At 42.9% G+C, this 22,120-nt stretch overlaps 1 protein-coding gene across 2 annotated transcripts in view; it reads left to right on the forward strand.

The window, feature by feature from the left end:
• TTLL7 (tubulin tyrosine ligase like 7) overlaps positions 1 to 16,455 on the forward strand; it is a 302,305-nt gene extending 285,850 nt beyond the window's left edge. For both annotated transcript variants that reach the window (XM_073593653.1, XM_073593652.1), the window contains exon 21: positions 15,095 to 16,455. In XM_073593653.1, coding sequence (XP_073449754.1) covers positions 15,095 to 15,206 — 112 coding nt within the window. In that variant the 3' untranslated portion in view covers positions 15,207 to 16,455. The remainder of the gene's footprint in view (positions 1 to 15,094) is intronic.
• Positions 16,456 to 22,120: the final 5,665 nt, after the last annotated feature.

Below are 22,120 nucleotides of genomic sequence, written 5' to 3' on the forward strand. Positions count from 1 at the left end.
TTCGTTATTAAATAAATATCTCATTTCAAAGGAATGAGAAAATGGTCATTTCTGACCGGGCTCTCACAAGCTAGATGAAGGACTGCAAAACATTTCAACGGTAATTGGAGCCAGTGGTGCGTCAGCATAAAAGCCAATTGTGTGTGTAATACTCCAATTGAGTGTGAAGTGTTTAGTGTAGGGCCATGGTCCGCATAAAGAAATCACAATCCATCGGAGAAGGAACTAACACTTTTTGTGTGAGTTTTCTGATCTCTTTTATGCTCTTATGTCTTTGGCGGCATGGTATGTAGCCTGTTAGTGTTTATTTCCTTTAGAAATCTGTGAAAACAAGCAAACAAACATGGCGGTAAGATGGGCCTTTCCTTGCTTGAGTTGACAGCACAAACAATTGAAAGGGGGAGACTCAGGAGACTGACACTCCTGAAAGTGTTGGGTTCCCAGTGGATTTTAGCCAAGGATTTGACCTAAATGAAGCACCGTTTTGGGCAGATGGAGGGCATTTACCTTTTTCATATACAGGTTTACCTGTTTGTAATATTTTCTTAATGTCAGCAGGTCTTTAAATAGAACCCATCATTTTCTCTCCCTGGCCCTCTTACTTAATGTAAAAAAGATCCCTCCATCACTTCTCCATAGCCCCATTACCTAATCCAAAAAGAGAACCCTCCATCCCCTCTTCCTTGCCCTCTTATCTACGGTAATTTAAAAAAAATCCCTTTGTCCCATCCCCCTAGTCCTCTTACATAATCTAAAAAAAATAACCCTCCATCCTCCCTCATTAGCCCCCTTACCTCATCTACAAAAAGAACCCTCCATCCCCTGTCCCTAACCCCGGTGCCATGACCAGGTCATCCAGCGCCAATCTGCGCCACCTTCCCCCGTTCATGATGTACAAGCTTAGGGGATCCTATGCCGAGCTACTTTTTTAAGCCTTGTCACATTAGGAAGGCGCCTCCGTCCCTACAGTAAACCATTGCGCCCAGGGCAGCCGCCCCTCCTGGCCACCCCTAGGCCTTAAAAAAGAACCCTCCATCTTCTCTCCCTAGCCCCCTTACCTAACCTAAAAAAGAACCACCCAGCTCCTCTCCCTAGCCATCTTACCTAATCTAAAAAAGAACCCTCCATCTCCTCTTGCTAGGCCCCTTACCTAACCTAAAAAAATCCCTCCGTCCCCTCTCCCTAGCCCCCCGTTCCTAATCTAAAATAAAAACCCTCCATCTAATCTTCCTAGCCTCCTTACCTAATCTAAAAAACGAACCCTCCATCCATTCTCTCTAGACCCCTTACCTAATCTAAAAAAGAACCCTCAATCCCCTCTCCTTAACCCCCTCACCTAATCTTTAATAAGAACCCTCCATCTACTCTCCCTATCAACCTTACCAAATCTAAAAAGGATCCCTCCGTCTCCTCTCCCTAGCTCCCTAGACCCCTTACCTAATTTAAAGCTAGTCATACATAGTTATATAGTTAGTCAAGTTGAAAAAAGTCCATCCAGTTCAACCAAAAAATAAAAAATAGAATCCCATACCCACAGTTGATCCAGAGGAAGGCAAAAAACCCTCAGCAAAGGATGATCCAATTTGCTACAGCAGGGGAAAAAATTCCTTCCTGATCCCCCGAGAGTCAATCGGATTTTCCCTGGATCAACTTTACCTATAAATGTCAGTACCCAGTTATATTATATTATGTACATTTAGGAAAGAATCCAGGCCTTTTTTAAAGCAATCTACTGAGCTGGCCAGAACCACCTCTGGAGGGAGCCTATTCCACATTTTCACAGCTCTTACTGTGAAGAAACCTTTCCATACTTTGGAGATGAAATCTTTTTTCCTCTAGACGTAAAAAGTGCCCCCTTGTCCTCTGTGATGACCTTAAAGTAAATAACTCAACACCAAGTTCACTTTATGGACCACTTATGTATATGTACATGTTGATCATATCCCCCCTTAATCTCCTCTTCTCAAGAGAGAATAAATTCAGTTCCTCTAATCATGCCTCTTATCAATTTGGTCGCCCTTCTCTGCACTTTCTCCAATTCCCCGATATGCTTTTTGAGAACTGGTGCCTAAAACTGAACTGTATATTCCAGATGAGGTCTTACTAATGATTTGTACAGGGGGGCAAAATGATATCTCTCTCTCTGGAGTCCATATTCTCTTAACCACTTGCCGACCGCCTAACGCACATATACGGCGGCAGAATGGCACGGGCAGGCAGAATCACGTACCCGTATGTGATCTGCCTCCCGCGGGTGGGGGGTCCGATCGGACCCCCCCCCGGTGCCAGCGGCGGTCGGCATTTGACTGGGAGCGTCGGGAGGCGAGGGGGAGACCATCCGATCGTGGCCCCCCCCTCGCGATCGCTCCCAGCCAATCGGAATCCTCCCCTGCCTGTGTGTAGTTTCACACAGGCAGAGGATGTGATGTCATCTCTCCTCGGCTTGGCAGTTTCCGTCCCAGCGCCGAGGAGAGAAGACATGTAAGTGCACACAACACAAACACACACAGTAGAACATGCCAGGCATACTTTACACCCCCGATCCCCCCCCGATCGCCCCCCGATCCCCCCCCAATCACCCCCCCCCCTGTCACAAACTGACAGCAAGCAGTATTTTTTTTTTTTTCTGATTACTGCATGGTGTCAGTTTGTGACAGTTACAGTGTTAGGGCAGTGAGTATTACCCCCCTTTAGGTCTAGGATACCCCCCTAACCCCCCCTAATAAAGTTTTAACCCCTTGATCACCCCCTGTCACCAGTGTCACTAAGCGATCATTTTTCTGATCGCTGTATTAGTGTCGCTGTTGACGCTAGTTAGGGAGGTAAATATTTAGGTTCGCCGTCAGCGTTTTATAGCGACAGGGACCCCCACATACTACCTAATAAATGTTTTAACCCCTTGATTGCCCCCTAGTTAACCCTTTCACCACTGATTACCGTATAACCGTTACGGGTGACGCTGGTTAGTTCGTTTATTTTTTATAGTGTCAGGGCACCCGCCGTTTATTACCGAATAAAGGTTTAGCCCCCTGATCGCCCGGCGGTGATATGCGTCGCCCCAGGCAGCGTCAGATTAGCGCCAGTACCTATAACACCCACGCACGCAGCATACGCCTCCCTTAGTGGTTTAGTATCTGAACGGATCAATATCTGATCCGATCAGATCTATACTAGTGTCCCCAGCAGTTTAGGGTTCCCAAAAACGCAGTGTTAGCGGGATCAGCCCAGATACCCCCTAGCACCTGCGTTTTTCCCCTCTGCCCGGCCCAGCCCACCCAAGTGCAGTATCGATCGATCACTGTCACTTACAAAACACTAAACGCATAACTGCAGCGTTCACAGAGTCAGGCCTGATCCCTGCGATCGCTAACAGTTTTCTTGGTAGCGTTTTGGTGAACTGGCAAGCACCAGCCCCAGGCAGCGTCTGGTTAGCGCCAGTACCGCTAACACCCACGCACGCAGCGTACACCTCCCTTAGTAGTATAGTATCTGAACGGATCAATATCTGATCTGATCAGATCTATACTAGCGTCCCCAGCAGTTTAGGGTTCCCACAAACGCAGTGTTAGCGGGATCAGCCCAGATACCTGCTAGCACCTGCGCTTTGCCCCTCCGACCGGCCCAGCCCAGCCCACCCAAGTGCAGTATCGATCGATCACTGACACTTACAAAACACTAAACGCATAACTGCAGCGTTCGCAGAGTCAGGCCTGATCCCTGCGATCGCTAACAGTTTTTTTTGTAGCGTTTTGGTGAACTGGCAAGCACCAGCGGCCTAGTACACCCCGGTCGTAGTCAAACCAGCACTGCAGTAACACTTGGTGACGTGGCGAGTCCCATAAGTGCAGTTCAAGCTGGTGAGGTGGCAAGCACAAGTAGTGTCCCGCTGCCACCAAAAAGACAAACACAGGCCCGTCGTGCCCATAGTGCCCTTCCTGCTGCATTCGCCAATCCTAATTGGGAACCCACCGCTTCTGCAGCGCCCGTACTTCCCCCATTCACATCCCCAACCAAATGCAGTCGGCTGCATGAGAGGCATTTTCTTTATGTCCTCCCGAGTACCCCTACCCAACGAACCCCCAAAAAAGATGTCGTGTCTGCAGCAAGCGCGGATATAGGCGTGACACCCGCTATTATTGTCCCTCCTGTCCTGACAATCCTGGTCTTTGCATTGGTGAATGTTTTGAACGCTACCATTCACTAGTTGAGTATTAGCGTAGGGTACAGCATTGCACAGACTAGGCACACTTTCACAGGGTCTCCCAAGATGCCATCGCATTTTGAGAGACCCGAACCTGGAACCGGTTACAGTTTTATAAAAGTTAGTTACAAAAAAAAGTGTAAAAAAAAAAAAAAAAACACATACAAAAATATAAAATAAAAAAAAAATAGTTGTCGTTTTATTGTTCTCTCTCTCTCTATTCTCTCTCTATTGTTCTGCTCTTTTTTACTGTATTCTATTCTGAAATGTTTTATTGTTATTATGTTTTATCATGTTTGCTTTTCAGATATGCAATTTTTTATACCTTACCGTTTACTGTGCTTTATTTTTAACCATTTTTTTGTCTTCAGGTACGCCATTCACGACTTTGAGTGGTTATACCAGAATGATGCCTGCAGGTTTAGGTATCATCTTGGTATCATTCTTTTCAGCCAGCGATCGGCTTTCATGTAAAAGCAATCCTAGCAGCTAATTAGCCTCTAGACTGCTTTTACAAGCAGTGGGAGGGAATGCCCCCCCCCAACGTCTTCCGTGTTTTTCTCTGGCTCTCCTGTCTCAACAGGGAACCTGAGAATGCAGCCGGTGATTCAGCCAGCTGACCATAGAGCTGATCAGAGACCAGAGTGGCTCCAAACATCTCTATGGCCTAAGAAACCGGAAGCTACGAGCATTTTATGACTTAGATTTCGCCGGATGTAAACAGCGCCATTGGGAAATTGGGAAAGCATTTTATCACACCGATCTTGGTGTAGTCAGATGCTTTGAGGGCAGAGGAGAAATCTAGGGTCTAATAGACCCCAATTTTTGCAAAAAAGAGTACCTGTCACTACCTATTGCTATGATAGGGGATATTTACATTCCCTGAGATAACAATAAAAATGATTTAAAAAAAAAAAAAAAAATGAAAGGAACAGTTTAAAAATAAGATAAAAAAATAATAATAATAAAGAAAAAAAAAAAGAAAAAAAAAAAAAAGCACCCCTGTCCCCCCTGCTCTCGCGCTAAGGCGAACGCAAGCGTCGGTCTGGCGTCAAATGTAAACAGCAATTGCACCATGCATGTGAGGTATCACCACGAATGTCAGATCGAGGGCAGTAATTTTAGCAGTAGACCTCCTCTGTAAATCTAAAGTGGTAACCTGTAAAGGCTTTTAAAGGCTTTTAAAAATGTATTTAGTTTGTCGCCACTGCACGTTTGTGCGCAATTTTAAAGCATGTCATGTTTGGTATCCATGTACTTGGCCTAAGATCATCTTTTTTATTTCATCAAACATTTGGGCAATATAGTGTGTTTTAGTGCATTAAAATTTAAAAAAGTGTGTTTTTTCCCCAAAAAATGCGTTTGAAAAATCGCTGCGCAAATACTGTGTGAAAAAAAAAAATGAAACACCCACCATTTTAATCTGTAGGGCATTTGCTTTAAAAAAATATATAATGTTTGGGGGTTCAAAGTAATTTTGTTGCAAAAAAAAATTATTTTTTTATGTAATCAAAAAGTGTCAGAAAGGGCTTTGTCTTCAAGTGGTTAGAAGAGTGGGTGATGTGTGACATAAGCTTCTAGATGTTGTGCATAAAATGCCAGGACAGTTCAAAACCCCCCCAAATGACCCCATTTTGGAAAGTAGACACCCCAAGCTATTTGCTGAGAGGCATGTCGAGTCCATGGAATATTTTATATTGTGACACAAGTTGCGGGAAAGAGACAATTTTTTATTTTTTTTATTTTTTTTTGCGCAAAGTTGTCACTAAATGATATATTGCTCAAACATGCCATGGGAATATGTGAAATTACACCCCAAAATACATTCTGTTGCTTCTCCTGAGTACGGGGATACCACATGTGTGAGACTTTTTGGGAGCCTAGCCGCGTACGGGACCCCGAAAACCAAGCACCGCCTTCAGGCTTTCTAAGGCCGTAAATTTTTGATTTCACTCTTCACTGCCTATCACAGTTTCGGAGGCCATGGAATGCCCAGGTGGCAAAAAAACCCCCAAATGACCCCATTTTGGAAAGTAGACACCCCAAGCTATTTGATGAGAGGTATAGTGAGTATTTTGCAGACCTCACTTTTTGTCACAAAGTTTTGAAAATTGAAAAAAGAAAAAAAAAATTTTTTTTTCTCGTCTTTCTTTATTTTTAAAAACAAATGAGAGCTGCAAAATACTCACCATGCCTCTCAGCAAATAGCTTGGGGTGTCTACTTTCCAAAATGGGGTCATTTGGGGGGGGTTTGTGCCACCTGGGCATTCCATGGCCTCCGAAACTGTGATAGGTAGTGAGGAGTAAGATCAAAAATGTACGCCCTTAGAAATCCTGAAGGCAGTGATTGGTTTTCGGGGCCCCGTACGCGGCTAGGCTCCCAAAAAGTCCCACACATGTGGTATCCCCGTACTCAGGAGAAGCAGCTGAATGTATTTTGGGGTGCAATTCCACATATGCCCATGGCCTGTGTGAGCAATATATCATTTAGTGACAACTTTTTGTAATTTTTTTTTTTTTTTTTGTCATTATTCAATCACTTGGGACAAAAAAAATGAATATTCAATGGGCTCAACATGCCTCTCAGCAAATTCCTTGGGGTGTCTACTTTCCAAAATGGGGTCATTTGTGGGGGTTTTGTACTGCCCTGCCATTTTAGCACCTCAAGAAACGACATAGGCAGTCATAAATTAAAGGCTGTGTAAATTCCAGAAAATGTACCCTAGTTTGTAGGCGCTATAACTTTTGCGCAAACCAATAAATATACACTTATTGACATTTTTTCTACCAAAGACATGTGGCCGAATACATTTTGGCCTAAATGTATGACTAAAATTGAGTTTATTGGATTTTTTTTAGAACAAAAAGTAGAAAATATAATTTTTTTTCAAAATTTTCGGTCTTTTTCCATGTATAGCGCAAAAAATAAAAACGGCAGAGGTGATCAAATACCATCAAAAGAAAGCTCTATTTGTGGGAAGAAAAGGACGCAAATTTCGTTTGGGTACAGCATTGCATGACCGCGCAATTAGCAGTTAAAGCGATGCAGTGCCGAATTGTAAAAAGTGCTCTGGTCAGGAAGGGGGTAAAACCTTCCGGGGCTGAAGTGGTTAATACAAGAAAGGACTTTGCTGGCTTTGGAAAACAGAGCTTGGAATTGCATGCCATTATTAAGCTTATGATCTACCAAAACCCCCCAGATCCTTCTCCACTATGGATTCTGTAGTCTTTACTTTACACATGAACTGTGTGTGGGGAACTGTGCAAAATCCAAGTATACCACATCCACAACCAGTCCAAGGTTTTACTTACCTCCTCATGAAAAGGAATAAGGTTTGTTTGACAACTTTTGTCTTTCAGGAATCCATGCTGTCTGTTGCTTAAAATATTTTTTTCCAGCAAGAACTCATCTATGTGGTCTTTTATTAAACTCTCCAGTAACTTCCTGACTATAGAAGTTAAACTAATAGGTCTATAGTTACTTGGTTAAGACTTTGATCCTTTTTTAACCACTTCAGCCCCGGAAGGATTTACCCCCTTCCTGACCAGAGCACTTTTTACAATTTGGCACTGCGTCGCTTTAACTGCTAATTGCGCGGTCATGCAATGCTGTAACCAAACGAAATTTGCGTCCTTTTCTTCCCACAAATAGAGCTTTCTTTTGATGGTATTTGATCACCTCTGCCGTTTTTATTTTTTGCGCTATACACGGAAAAAGACCGAAAATTTTGAAAAAAAATGATATTTTCTACTTTTTGTTCTAAAAAAAATCCAATAAACTCAATTTTAGTCATACATTTAGGCCAAAATGTATTTGGCCACATGTCTTTGGTAAAAAAAATGTCAATAAGTGTATATTTATTGGTTTGCGCAAAAGTTATAGCGCCTACAAACTAGGGTACATTTTCTGGAATTTACACAGTCTTTAATTTATGACTGCCTATGTCATTTCTTGAGGTGCTAAAATGACAGGGCAGTACAAAACCCCCACAAATGACCCCATTTTGGAAAGTAGACACCCCAAGGAAATTGCTGAGAGGCATGTTGAGCCCATTGAATATTCATTTTTTTTGTCCCAAGTGATTGAATAATGAAAAAAAAAAAAAAAAAAAATTACAAAAAGTTGTCACTAAATGATATATTGCTCACACAGGCCATGGGCCTATGTGGAATTGCACCCCAAAATACATTTAGCTGCTTCTCCTGAGTATGGGGATACCACATGTGTGGGACTTTTTGGGAGCCTAGCCGCATACGGGGCCCCGAAAACCAATCACTGCCTTCAGGATTTCTAAGGGCGTACATTTTTGATTTTACTCCTCACTACCTATCACAGTTTTGAAGGCCATAAAATGCCCAGATGGCACAAACCCCCCCCAAATGACCCCATTTTGGAAAGTAGACACCCCAAGCTATTTGCTGAGAGGCATGTTGAGTCCATGGAATATTTTATATTTTGACACAAGTTGCGGGAAAGTGACAATTTATTTATTTATTTTTTTTTTTTTTGCACAAAGTTGTCACTAAATGATATATTGCTCACACAGGTCATGGGCATATGTGGAATTGCACCCCAAAATACATTCTGCTGCTTCTCTTGAGTACGGGGATACCACATGTGTGGGACTTTTTAGGAGCCTAGCCGCGTACGGGACCCCGAAAACCAATCACCGCCTTCAGGATTTCTAAGGGTGTACATTTTTGATTTCACTCTTCACTGCCTATCACAGTTTCGGAGGCCATGGAATGCCCAGGTGGCACAAAACCCCCCCAAATGACCCCATTTTGGAAAGTAGACACCCCAAGCTATTTGCTGAGAGGCATGGTGAGTATTTTGCAGCTCTCATTTGTTTTTGAAAATGAAGAAAGACAAAAAAAAAAATTTTTTTTTTCTTTTTTTAATTTTCAAAACTTTGTGACAAAAAGTGAGGTCTGCAAAATACTCACTATACCTCTCAGCAAATAGCTTGGGGTGTCTACTTTCCAAAATGGGGTCATTTGGGGGGGGGTTTGTGCCACCTGGGCATTCCATGGCCTCCGAGACTGTGATAGGCAGTGAAGAGTGAAATCAAAAATTTACGCCCTTAGAAAGCCTGAAGGCGGTGCTTGGTTTTCGGGGTCCCATACGTGGCTAGGCTCCCAAAAAGTCTCACACATGTGGTATCCCCGTACTCAGGAGAAGCAACAGAATGTATTTTGGGGTGTAATTTCACATATTCCCATGGCATGTTTGAGCAATATATCATTTAGTGACAACTTTGTGCAAAAAAAAAAAAAAATAATAATAATTTGTCTCTTTCCCGCAACTTGTGTCACAATATAAAATATTCCATGGACTCGACATGCCTCTCAGCAAATAGCTTGGGGTGTCTACTTTCCAAAATGGGGTCATTTGGGGGGGTTTGAACTGTCCTGGCATTTTATGCACAACATTTAGAAGCTTATGTCACACATCACCCACTCTTCTAACCACTTGAAGACAAAGCCCTTTCTGACACTTTTTGATTACATGAAAAAATTATTTTTTTTTGCAAGAAAATTACTTTGAACCCCCACACATTATATATTTTTTTAAAGCAAATGCCCTACAGATTAAAATGGTGGGTGTTTAATTTTTTTTTTTCACACAGTATTTGCGCAGCGATTTTTCAAACGCATTTTTTGGGGAAAAAACACACTTTTTTACATTTTAATGCACTAAAACACACTATATTGCCCAAATGTTTGATGAAATAAAAAAGATGATCTTAGGCCGAGTACATGGATACCAAACATGACATGCTTTACAACTGTGCACAAACGTGCAGTGACAACAAAATAAATACATTTTTAAAAGCCTTTAAAAGCCTTTACAGGTTACCACTTTAGATTTACAGAGGAGGTCTACTGCTAAAATTACTGCCCTCGATCTGACCGTCGCGGTGATACCTCACATGCATGGTGCAATTGCTGTTTACATTTGACGCCAGACCGACGCTTGCGTTCGCCTTAGCGCGAGAGCAGGGGGGACAGGGGTGCTTTTTTTTTTTTTTTTTTTTTTTCTTTATTATTTTTTTGCTTTTTTATCTTATTTTAAAACTGTTCCTTTCATTTTTTTTTTTTTTTTTAATCATTTTTATTGTTATCTCAGGGAATGTAAATATCCCCTATGATAGCAATAGGTAGTGACAGGTACTCTTTTTTGAAAAAATTGGGGTCTATTAGACCCTAGATTTCTTCTCTGCCCTCAAAGCATCTGACCACACCAAGATCGGTGTGATAAAATGCTTCCCCAATTTCCCAATGGCGCTATTTACATCCGGCGAAATCTAAGTCATAAAATGCTCGTAGCTTCCGGTTTCTTAGGCCATAGAGATGTTTGGAGCCACTCTGGTCTCTGATCAGGTCTATGGTCAGCTGGCTGAATCACCGGCTGCATTCTCAGGTTCCCTGTTGAGACAGGAGAGCCAGAGAAAAACACGGAAGACGGTGGGGGGGGGGGGGGGGGCATTCTCTCCCACTGCTTGTAAAAGCAGTCTAGAGGCTAATTAGCCGCTAGGATTGCTTCTACATGAAAGCCGACCGCTGGCTGAAAAGAATGATACCAAGATGATACCTAAACCTGCAAGCATCATTCTGGTATAACCACTCAAAGTCGTGAATGCTGTACTCAGACAAAAATATGGTTAACAATAAAGCACAGTAAACGGTAAAGTATAAAAAATTGCAGACCTGAAAAGCAAACATGATAAAACATAATAACAATAAAACATTGCAGAATAGAATACAGTAAAAAAGAGCAGAACAATAGAGAGAATAGAGAGAGAGAGAATAGAGAGAGAACAATAAAACGACAACTATTATTTTTTATTTTATATTTTTGTTTGTGTTTTTTTTTTTTTTTTTTTCACTTTTTTTGTAACTGTAACTTTTATAACTGTAACCGGTTCCAGGTTCGGGTCTCTCAAAATGCGATGGCATCTTGGGAGACCCTGTGAAAGTGTGTCCTAGTCTGTGCAATGCTGTACCCTACGCTAATACTCAGCTAGTGAATGGTAGCGTTCAAAACATTCACCAATGCAAAGACCAGGATTGTCAGGACAGGAGGGACAATAATAGCGGGTGTCATGCCTATATCCGCGCTTGCTGCAGACACAACATCTTTTTGGGGGGGGGTCGTTGGGTAGGGGTACTCGGGAGGACATAAAAATGCCTCTCATGCAGCCGACTGCATTTGGTTGGGGATGTGAATGGGGGAAGTACGGGCGCTGCAGAAGTGGTGGGTTCCCAATTAGGATTGGCGAATGCAGCAGGAAGGGCATTATGGGCACGACGGGCCTGTGTTTGTCTTTTTGGTGGCAGCGGGACACTACTTGTGCTTGCCACCTCACCAGCTTGAACTGCACTTATGGGACTCGCCACGTCACCAAGTGTTACTGCAGTGCTGGTTTGACTACGACCGGGGTGTACTAGGCCGCTGGCGCTTGCCAGTTCACCAAAACGCTACCAAAAAAACTGTTAACGATCGCAGGGATCAGGCCTGACTCTGCGAACGCTGCAGTTATGCATTTAGTGTTTTGTAAGTGACAGTGATCGATCGATACTGCACTTGGGTGGGCTGGGCTGGGCCGGGCGGAGGGGCAAAACGCAGGTGCTAGCAGGTATCTGGGCTGATCCCGCTAACACTGCGCTTTTGGGAACCCTAAACTGCTGGGGACGCCAGTATAGATCTGATCGGATCAGATATTGATCAGTTCAGATACTATACCACTAAGGGAGGTGTACAGTGCGTGCGTGGGTGTTAGCGCTACTGGCACTAACCTGACGCTGCCTGGGGCTGGTGCTTGCCAGTTCACCAAAACGCTACAAAAAAAACTGTTAGCGATCGCAGGGATCAGGCCTGACTCTGCGAACGCTGCAGTTATGCGTTTAGTGTTTTGTAAGTGACAGTGATCGATCGATACTGCACTTGGGTGGGCTGGGCTGGGCCGGGCGGAGGGGTAAAACGCAGTTGCTAGCAGGTATCTGGGTTGATCCCGCTAACACTGCGTTTTTGGGAACCCTAAACTGCTGGGGACGCTAGTATAGATCTGATCGGATCAGATATTGATGCGTTCAGATACTATACCACTAAGGGAGGTGTACGGTGCGTGGGTGTTAGCGGTACTGGCACTAACCTGACGCTGCCTGGGGCTGGTGCTTGCCATTTCACCAAAATGCTACCAAAAAAACTGTTAGCGATCGCAGGGATCAGGCCTGACTCAGCGAACGCTGCAGTTATGCGTTTAGTGTTTTGTAAGTTACAGTGATCGATCGATACTGCACTTGGGTGGGCTGGGCCGAGCTGGGCGGAGGGGCAAAACGCAGGTGCTAGCAGGTATCTGGGCTGATCCCGCTAACACTGTGTTTTTGGGAACCCTAAACTGCTGGGGACGCCAGTATAGATCTGATCGGATCAGATATTGATGCGATCAGATACTATACCACTAAGGGAGGCGTATGCTGCGTGCGTGGGTGTTAGCGGTACTGGCGCTAATCTGACCCTGCCTGGGGCGACGCATATCACCGCCGGGCGATCAGGGGGCTAAATCTTTATTCGGTAATAAACGGCGGGTTCCCTGACACTATAAAAAATAAACAAACTAACCAGCGTCACCCGTAACGGTTATACAGTGATCAGTGGTGAAAGGGTTAACTAGGGGGCAATCAAGGGGTTAAAACATTTATTAGATAGTATATGGGGGTCCCTGTCGCTATAAAACTCTGACGGCGAACCTAAATATTTACGTCCCTAACTAGCATCACCAGCGACACTAATACAGCGATCAGAAAAATGATCGCTTAGCGACACTGGTGACAGGGGGTGATCAAGGGGTTAAAACTTTATTAGGGGGGGTTAGGGGGGTACCCTAGACCTACAGGGGGCCTAACACTCACTGCCCTGACACTGTAACTGTCACAAACTGACACCAATACAGTAATCAGAAAAAAAAAAAAAAAAAACTGCTGGTGTCAGTTTGTGACAGGGGGGGGGGGGGTGATTGGGGGGGGATCGGGGGGCGATCGGGGGGGGGATCGGGGTGTTTAGTGTGCCTGGCATGTTCTACTGTGTGTGTAGTGTTGGTGCACTTACATTGCAGTCTTCTCTCCTCGGCCCGGAACGGAAAATACCGAGCCGAGGAGAGATGACATCATTTCCTCTGCCTCTGTGTACAATACAGAGGCAGGGAAATGATCCCATTGGCTGAGAGCGATCGCGAGGGGGGGGCCACGAATGGATGGCCTCCCCCTCACCTCCGATCGCCGGGGGAGATTTGCCGACCGCCGCAGGCACCGGGGGGGGGTCCGATCGGACCCCCCACCCGCGGGCAGGCAAGGACGTACATATACGTCCTTTTGCCTGCCCGTGCCGCTCTGTCGACGTATATAGTCGTGCGGCGGTCGGCAAGTGGTTAAATATAGGCACCACATTGGCCCTGCGCCAATTCAGTGGTACCATTCCAGTCCTTAACAAGTCCCTAAAAATTAGAAACCATGGCTTTGCAATGACAGATCTCAATTCTTTTAGGATCCTTGGGTGGATGCAATCTGGTCCAGGTGCTTTATCCACCTTTATTCTATCTAAATATTTCTGGACCATATCACTTTTGAGCCATAGTGGATCATTTGGGGCTGTGTCAATACCACCCCCATTATGGACATGAGCTCCCCCATGCTCCTTTGTATACAGAGAGCTGAAGTAAGTATTTAATAAATTTGCCTTCTCTTTATCCCCAGTCACCCACTCTAGATTATTTTGTAAAGGGCCTACATGCTCAGACCTGACCTTTTTACTGTTAATATATTTGAAGAATTTTTGGGGGTTTGTCCTATATCTTTTGCAATCTGCCGTTCATTTTGAATTTTTGCATCCGGATCAAATTTCAGCCACTTACTGCTAAACTGGCCAGAATGTTCTGTAGGTGGCCCTGTTGGCACCACCTAGTTTGGCACATTTTTCAATCGACCTTTGTTAAAGTAGCCAGGAGGAAAATTCTTGGCCGAAAAGCATCAGTTGACCAGTGAATCGTTGGTGCAATGCACAGATTGCAGACTCTTCCTTTAGCCCCAGTTCCATACTTAGGTATGGACCTTCAGTTATGAAACTGGAAGAAGTAGACAATGGGCAATAAATATGGGGACATCACTGCCCTTGTGCTACATTGATAACTGCAAGTCTTTTTGCCATGGTGGCAGATGAGATGTTTAGTCTTCAATTCACAGATCTGTGTGAATAGATGATGTATCTGTGAGGGCAGGGAAATGAAAAGCTGTGCCAAATTCCTAAATAGGAAACGGAAGCACCTTGCGATTTAGGTAGGAAGGGGCGAAATCCGATGAGGGTAGTAGAATGGCACTATGTTTTATTGATTGACGGGTGGTAAAAATGCATCCCAACCATGGGGTTTTATCACTCCCACTCACAAGTGTAAATGAACCCTTCAATCTCGATGAAGTTGACAAAACTCCCCCTTTATTTCTTTTTATTGATAGATAAGTTGCGTCATAAAACACAAATAAGTTGCCTCTTGACAATCGGCTCCGTGAAACATAACTCTTTATTATCACTTTGTTGACAGAATTCCTACTGATATGTGATTGGCTGCCTCAGCTGCAATAAAGAGAGAAGTTCTTTTAATTATACAATGTGAAACGGAGAAGAAGAACTTTACTTCCGTTTTATAATTACCTGGAAATGAGATCCCTCTGCAAAGCCATCCTAGAAATGATTTAAAGTATGCCTGTTACCAAGTACAGAACAGAGGAAATATTTGTATGGGCCAAACCAGTATTTGCCTCACATTTTGGTGCTAAATATAATTAATCATTCCTGTATTTGTCATTTTGTTGACTTTATCTGTGTTTTCGTTGCAGGTATTTACTGCCAGTGGTCCCACAATTCAGCATTAAAATGTCATCTTCCAGCACTGGTTTGTCGGGATTGCCTCGTTCCAACTATGTGTTTACCTCAAGACTTCACCATTAATGAGGGAATAGAATTTTTTTTTTCCTTTTGGGCCTTGTAAATAATAGCATTTTAATTTCTTGTCTACTTTCTGATGGTGCTAAGCACAGCTGTCCTACTGCACCTATACAGGTCCACTGATTATTTACTGCAGATGTTTGAACTATGCTAATTCGTTTACAAGATCCCAGAATGTCTAGATTCAGGCAAAGCCTCTTTTTTTTGTTAATTTTCGGCACAGTATACAATGTATAATTAATAGAATGCTAACTTATTTTGCTTGTATAAGGAATGATGTGATATTTATTAATATGTATGCTAAAGTGTGCCACATCATCTATACACATTGAAGATGGATATTTTATGTTCTCGGGCACACAAGGGCAACCATTTTGTGTCATAGGACACATAAAGGCAGCCATTTTGTGCAAAAAGGAATGCTTGAAGGCAGCCATTTAGTGTGATGGAACACACAAAGGCAGCCATTATTTACAAGGGAATGCTTGAAGGCAGCCATTTTGTGTGATGGAACACACAAAGGCAGTCATTATATACAAGGGAATGCTTGAAGGCAGCCATTTTGTGTGATAGAACACATAAGGGCAACATGTGTGCCAAGACCCCTGAGGGAAGCCATTTCCTTTGCTCAGTGACTGAAGTTTATCATTTCACTTTGTCTTGACGCTAGAATATGGTGAATTGATAGGCTCTGTTTTCTTGGCTTCCCTACAAAATATCCGTCTCCACTGTTTTTGATGGCTACTTTAGCAAGCTGAAATGCACAAAAAATTAGATAAGTAGAAAAACAATAGGAACTTAATACTGAAAATGCAGCAGTGTTCGGGAAAAAAAACATACTATCAGCCAAAATCTTGACAAAACGTAATCCATTATTTGAACATATTGCATTTATTTAAGAATGAAGATGCTGGAGAAATGCTGTTTCGTGTTTGCTTGTGAATGCCTCCGACCTTGCTGGCTCCATAACAACTACTTCAAAACACACCAAAATAACAAACAGGCACATTTTCAGTTCTGTTCTTATTTTACCTAATTGCATACCCAATATCATCCTTTTTTATTATTATTTTACCTCACAAACATTGTTATTGATTGATTGTCAGCATTTCCAGTTGTGTCTTTATTATTTCAGATGCAGCCATTTTATTATTTCAGTGTATAGCCTTGTGTCTGCCAAAAATTGTCCTAGCTGTCACAAACTGTTACGTTTATTTTTTATAAATGAAAAATGTTGAAAGTTTTAACAAAATCAGTGTGTTCTTGGCTGAATTGGGAAAATATGGGTGACCAGTCAGGATATGGTGACAGGGAAACAAAACCTTCCAGTTTCATCCAGTCAACTGTTCATGATCGTTTAATTGATTTGACGCATGTATCAATCCAAGCTGTTTAGTGGTGGCCATACATGGTGCGATGAAATTGAACAATTGATGTCCGATTCAATAATACAATCGAATTAGACATTCAAATGAGACCAAAATAGCACAGCTGAGCATTAAGTGACAGATAATGATGATTTTGATTGACCCAAATTGATTGGTTGTGTTTAAAAAAAAGGGTACAGGGTCACTCAATGGTGTTTTAGGTCCTTGTGATTCATGACCAGTCTACATGTAAGGCGTTGTTCACACAGGGTGTACATTACCGTATGCCTGTGCAGACGCGCTGTGTCCCAATATGACACTCCATGTCTGCCATGGTGTCGGCCCCCGAATTTGGGGACCTGCACAAATACGGATGTCATATTAGAACACAGCAGCTGTGTCCATGCAGCTGCTGTATCTCAATAGACATCATTGGCACTGCTTGCACAGGGATGCACAGAATAACAGTGTATTGTACGCCCTGTGTAAATGAAGCCTAAGGGTACAAATAAAATAGCTTTGATCGACCCTGTATGATCAATAATTTTTCACCACAACTGATCACTTTGGGTTGATTGGAACAGTCACTATCTATCGCTCATTCCTTGGCCATACCATATTGCTTGATGACTGCAAAGAAGAGATACCAATGACTGCTCACAAACCACAAAAACACCAGTTTGACATGCTGGAATTTCTTTTCATGCTTGACATACTACCTAGAAATGATAAAGGGAGAAATCTGTGACGTTGTTATGGGCAACCAGGTAGCTTCACTTAGAAAAGGCCCAATGATGCCCAGTTCGGCTCCTATTATTGACTGGCTCGGTCTTTACGGGTTTAGGCCTTTGTCCCTGAGTGCCCAAAATGCCACCACTCTCAGTCAGTATTTGGGTAAATTAGGTGCTTGTCCTTGGTTAGCCAAAATACCATTTTCTGCCCATTTTACCAACAACCAAAATAACTGCTGTTTTGTCCATATACTGTACCTAGTAGACTCATGAGCTTGTACAGTAAGGCCTTGTTGACATGGATGTACTACAGCGTACACCCATACGAGGCTCATGTTTTACCTGCATGGGATGTACAGGTGTTCAGGGGGTCCGGGCACCCTCACAGATGTCAAATTGGGAGTTGCGGCTGTGTCCATCCAGCCGCTGTGTCCCAAATTTGAATTAATGGGACTGCCTGCATGCAGATACACAGAAAATCTGTACATCGTATAGTGGAAAACACTGCCCTTTGCATGGATGTACACTGTAGTATTCTTTTTTGAACAAGGCCTAAGGCAGTGCAAAAGGGAATACGCTAAGCACAGTAAACCATGGAATCCATTGTAGACTAAAATCTGATTGATTATTATGGGTTAGTACACATCACAAAATCTTATTGCTCATTGCAGTGCGCTATGAATAAGCCAGTTAAAGTATATATATAAAGGCAAAACTCTGAACACCTGTCGGTTTGTATTGCTGTCTGTGCCCCATTTGGGAGATTCACCCTCTATGTGTCCCATTTACTGCTATCATCGAAAGTGAAATTAAAAGAATCTGTCATTTTAGGTTGTCACTGGAACAGGATTAAAGGGGAAATCCTCCAATGGAGACACTAGTCAGGGATTCCGTCACTTTGGAGGAATTTCTTCTTACTTTAATTGGCTTTAGGACAGGAAGTGAAGGGAAATCTTCCCATGGGGGGAACAGATGACAAAAATAAAACCGGTTATAACTCTCCCTTACTCTGTTCAAAAAGGAAAAAAAGTTCTGTGCTCTATTCCCGCAAAACAAACTGCGCTTGTGATCTGCAGCGGATGTCAATGCAATACTAATGACACTCCAAATGCAGGTCGCAAACACAGTGCATTTACCTGTACCTGATGGCATTCTACAGAAGTACCATGCAATCCAGTTGCCTTGCGTTTTTTAAAGTAATGCATGCACTACTTTTGGTGCGGCGCAGTGCGATTTCAGAGTATTCAAGTTAATGAGGCTGAAAACGCACTGCACTCAAATTGAGCATGTTCCTGTGGGATTCCTGGTGTAGATCAGCCCTAACTCCAGATTTGTTTTAAAATAATATACTGCATATGGGAGCTGTGCAAGCAGTGCTTCAATGTATTTTCCTTCTGCAATGTTTGATGATTTTCTGTAACTGCCAAATGGAATTCAAAATTCGCTTTACAATATGTCAGCAGACATCAGTTGTAGTCAAGATATCAGAATTCTTGTCACTTGCTGTTGTAACTGATTTACGTCCTATGCAATCTGCAGTCATATTACATGCAGACCATTGTATGTAATATGGTATCTTTAGCACCCTTCTAGATGGGATTATAAGTTAATGGTCCCAATATTATAAAGCTTTCCAAGGAACTGACAGCCAGCATTTATTAAAGTGGAACTAAACCCACCAATGTAACTTTTCCAAAACAGTTACATTAAAGGCATGCTGTGAATACCTGTCACAGTTGCTTATGCTGTCAACTGAACTGTCAAACCATAAAACGTCTGGCGATAAACAGATCACATGCACAGCACTATGGCAACTGTAGATCAAACACATGCTAAGATGGCAGCTTCATTAGCTGTAAAGAATAGAAAGGTTTAGTTCCGCTTTAATATAGTACAAAGTGGGTTTGACTGTGCACAAAATGGAGAAATTCTGTGCAATAAGATTGATTTAATCTGGAAATCTGGAAGTGGAATGGTTGCTATGAGTTAATGTACTGTAACCAAAAGTGGTAAAGACTTTACATGAAGGAATTTATGTTAAATGCTGCCAGGCTTATATAAACACTTCCACATGCTCAAGCTGTAGATTCAATAAAACATAATTAAATGTACTTTTGCAAACAGCTGCTAAAAGTACCTGATTTACTCCGAGTATTAGCCTACTGTAATTGAATGCAACAGAGTCTGCTGTTCTGCTCTGTCCATCTAACACTGCATGCTTCCAGACAGCAAAGAAAGTGGAGTGGTAACCTCATTAGTACCCTGCTTCTCCTTTATTGTCCAGTCACAGGCAGGGCTGAGTTCTAGATCAGCCTACATTGAGGTCAAAGAGGGAGCTGGCCAGGCTGTCTGGTAGGGATGTCTGATTCAAAGGACCAATTGAACAGCTTTGGTAGATGGCAAAGTTTACATATATGCATTTCATTGTTTACATTTTTACTGCCATTAAGCTTTAAATCCCAACTCTGGCTTGGACCAAATTATAAAATGTGTCATCTTTTAATGTACATGGGGGAAGCAGGGTGGCTAAGTGGTTAGCAATTCTGCCTAGCAGCACTAGGTCATCGGTTGGAATCCCAACCCCGGCATTACGTGCGCAGAGTCTGCATGTTCTCCTTTTGTCTGCAAGGGTTTTCTCTGCATACTCCGGGTTCTTCCCATACTCCAAAGACATGCTGGTAGGTTTATTGGCTCCTTTCTAAATTGGCCTTAGTTTCTGAGTGAGGGACCTTAGATTGTAAGCTACTTGAGGGCTTGACTGATGTGAATGTACGATATATATGTAAAGCACTTCTTAAAATTTACAGCGCTGTATAAGTACCTGTAATAACTAAAAATAATACCCCCTTCCCCCCATGGTTTATACAGGAAACATTATTTAGTTTGTTTAGAGGTAATCCAATAGAGAGTAATACTTACACTAATCCATGATGCTGAAGCCTTCCTCCCTGTCAGTTTCAGTGGTGATGACTAGTACACCAAAGCCACCATTCTTCTGTGGCCATGTTAGGGCCCCTCTCACTGACATTCTCACATACAATGCAGGTGGGTGGGTATGGTGTGAGGGATTTTTTTACTCCCAAGTTGGACATAGCCTGATTCTCCAGGCTTGACCCGAGTTGTAGCCCGAACTCCCCATAAATGCTAATGGCTTTCTGGCAGAAATTTGGTTGTATTTGTCTGGCCAGGGGCTGGGAGGCACAAGGAGCTCCCGGTAATGTGCCACCTGGAAGTGGTGTCCCAAGGATGACAGAAAAACACTCTGGGTTTGTGACCTCATGGAATTTCACTGGCACTTGGTCACATCATTTATTGCTTTTCTTTAACACACCTCTTGGGCAGGACTTATGGCTAGCCCAAGGGAGATTTCTATATTGACCAAAAGGCCTGCCACGTGTTACTGCACTTGGCACTTTTTGTTTATTTTTTTCACTTTTTATCATGAGTACTAGCTCTGCATATGTGTGTGTTTTTTTTCTTTTTTTTAGTTTTTTCTCACAGAGGTGGAGGGTGCAGGGCCTGCTCTGATGTCGGGAAGAGGATCTGTGGCCTTTAGGTCTTTTTTCTCTTTCCAACCTGGGGAGTATCTCTTTGGGAGAATCTTCCACCAAATACTTGGAGGACAGGCTTCAGCAGGTCCCTGAGGTGCAGGGTCCACATGGCCTGGGCCAACGTAGACCATGGAGTGCCTTTCCCCCGTCAGGTGTCTTGCTCACCTTGGAGGATCAGGGATTGAGGTTTGACCATTACTGTACCCTTGTGCACTTTTTTGTGTGCTGTGATTTCAGTTCACCTTTTTGTTCACAAGAACTGCACTGTGGAACTCTGTAAAAAAAAAAAAAAAAAAACCTGCCCAGAGTTCAGCTTTAAATCATGGTTAGCTGTGTCTCTATGGTTATCATGTCACTGTTGTGCAGAGTATCCACTAACCACAAGGTTCACACATAGAGCACCATCTGCTGATATGAGTGACCATTTCAAAGTGCTAGAGGTGTGTCAAGACCACTTTAACACTTTTTAAAATTAAATGTGGCTGATAGTAAGCCTATAAGTCTCCTAATGGTAACCCTGTTATGTCTTTATTGGATAGCTGCGTTGCTTAGAAAATCTTATTGCATTAAGAAATTAATCTCAGATAACATACTTGTTCAGATTAAGAACATCTAAGGGGGTAAGGAGAAGTAGTATTTCATAGGAAACCAGAATTGAAAACATATTGCTACTACATGCTGAACATCTAACCCCATATTAGCTGCTGCTTTTTGTGAGACAGAGGTGGTTTGACTCTCCTATGTGCTGGCAGTGCAGAGTATTTTACCCCTTGCTGCAGCACGTAGCACGTAGTCCCATATTGATTATTGACAGTACATGCAGAAATAAATAACGAGGGTTCCATTGGGCTTGAAAGAAGAATTCCAGGTATGGATATTTTACATAGTTACATTGGTCCAGCTTGGATGAGTTTAACTATGCATATACCATACCTGGCCTATTCCCCTGGAAACTGGAAATCACTGTAGTAGGTACCACTTTTCCAGTGATTTGCACTTGCTTCCAGGGTGCTGAGTAGCTACCCTACTGCATTCTGAGCAAAGGATGTTGCCTGCATGGCACAGGTACCACCGAGGTAACACTTTGCATTTTCTCAATGAATGCAAAGTATGATTGAACCGGGTGGAGAGGTGGGGCAGTGATGTCACAATCTCCACCTCATCCAATTAGAGAGAGAGATTTGCATTTATTGAGAAAATGTAAAGCATTCTCTGAATGCCAAACAGGCAAACTCCTGTGTTGTAAGTAGCAGGGCAGCCATTTGGTA

Source organism: Aquarana catesbeiana, linkage group LG07 (assembly GCF_042186555.1).
Source record: "Aquarana catesbeiana isolate 2022-GZ linkage group LG07, ASM4218655v1, whole genome shotgun sequence".
Lineage (NCBI taxonomy): Eukaryota > Metazoa > Chordata > Amphibia > Anura > Ranidae > Aquarana > Aquarana catesbeiana.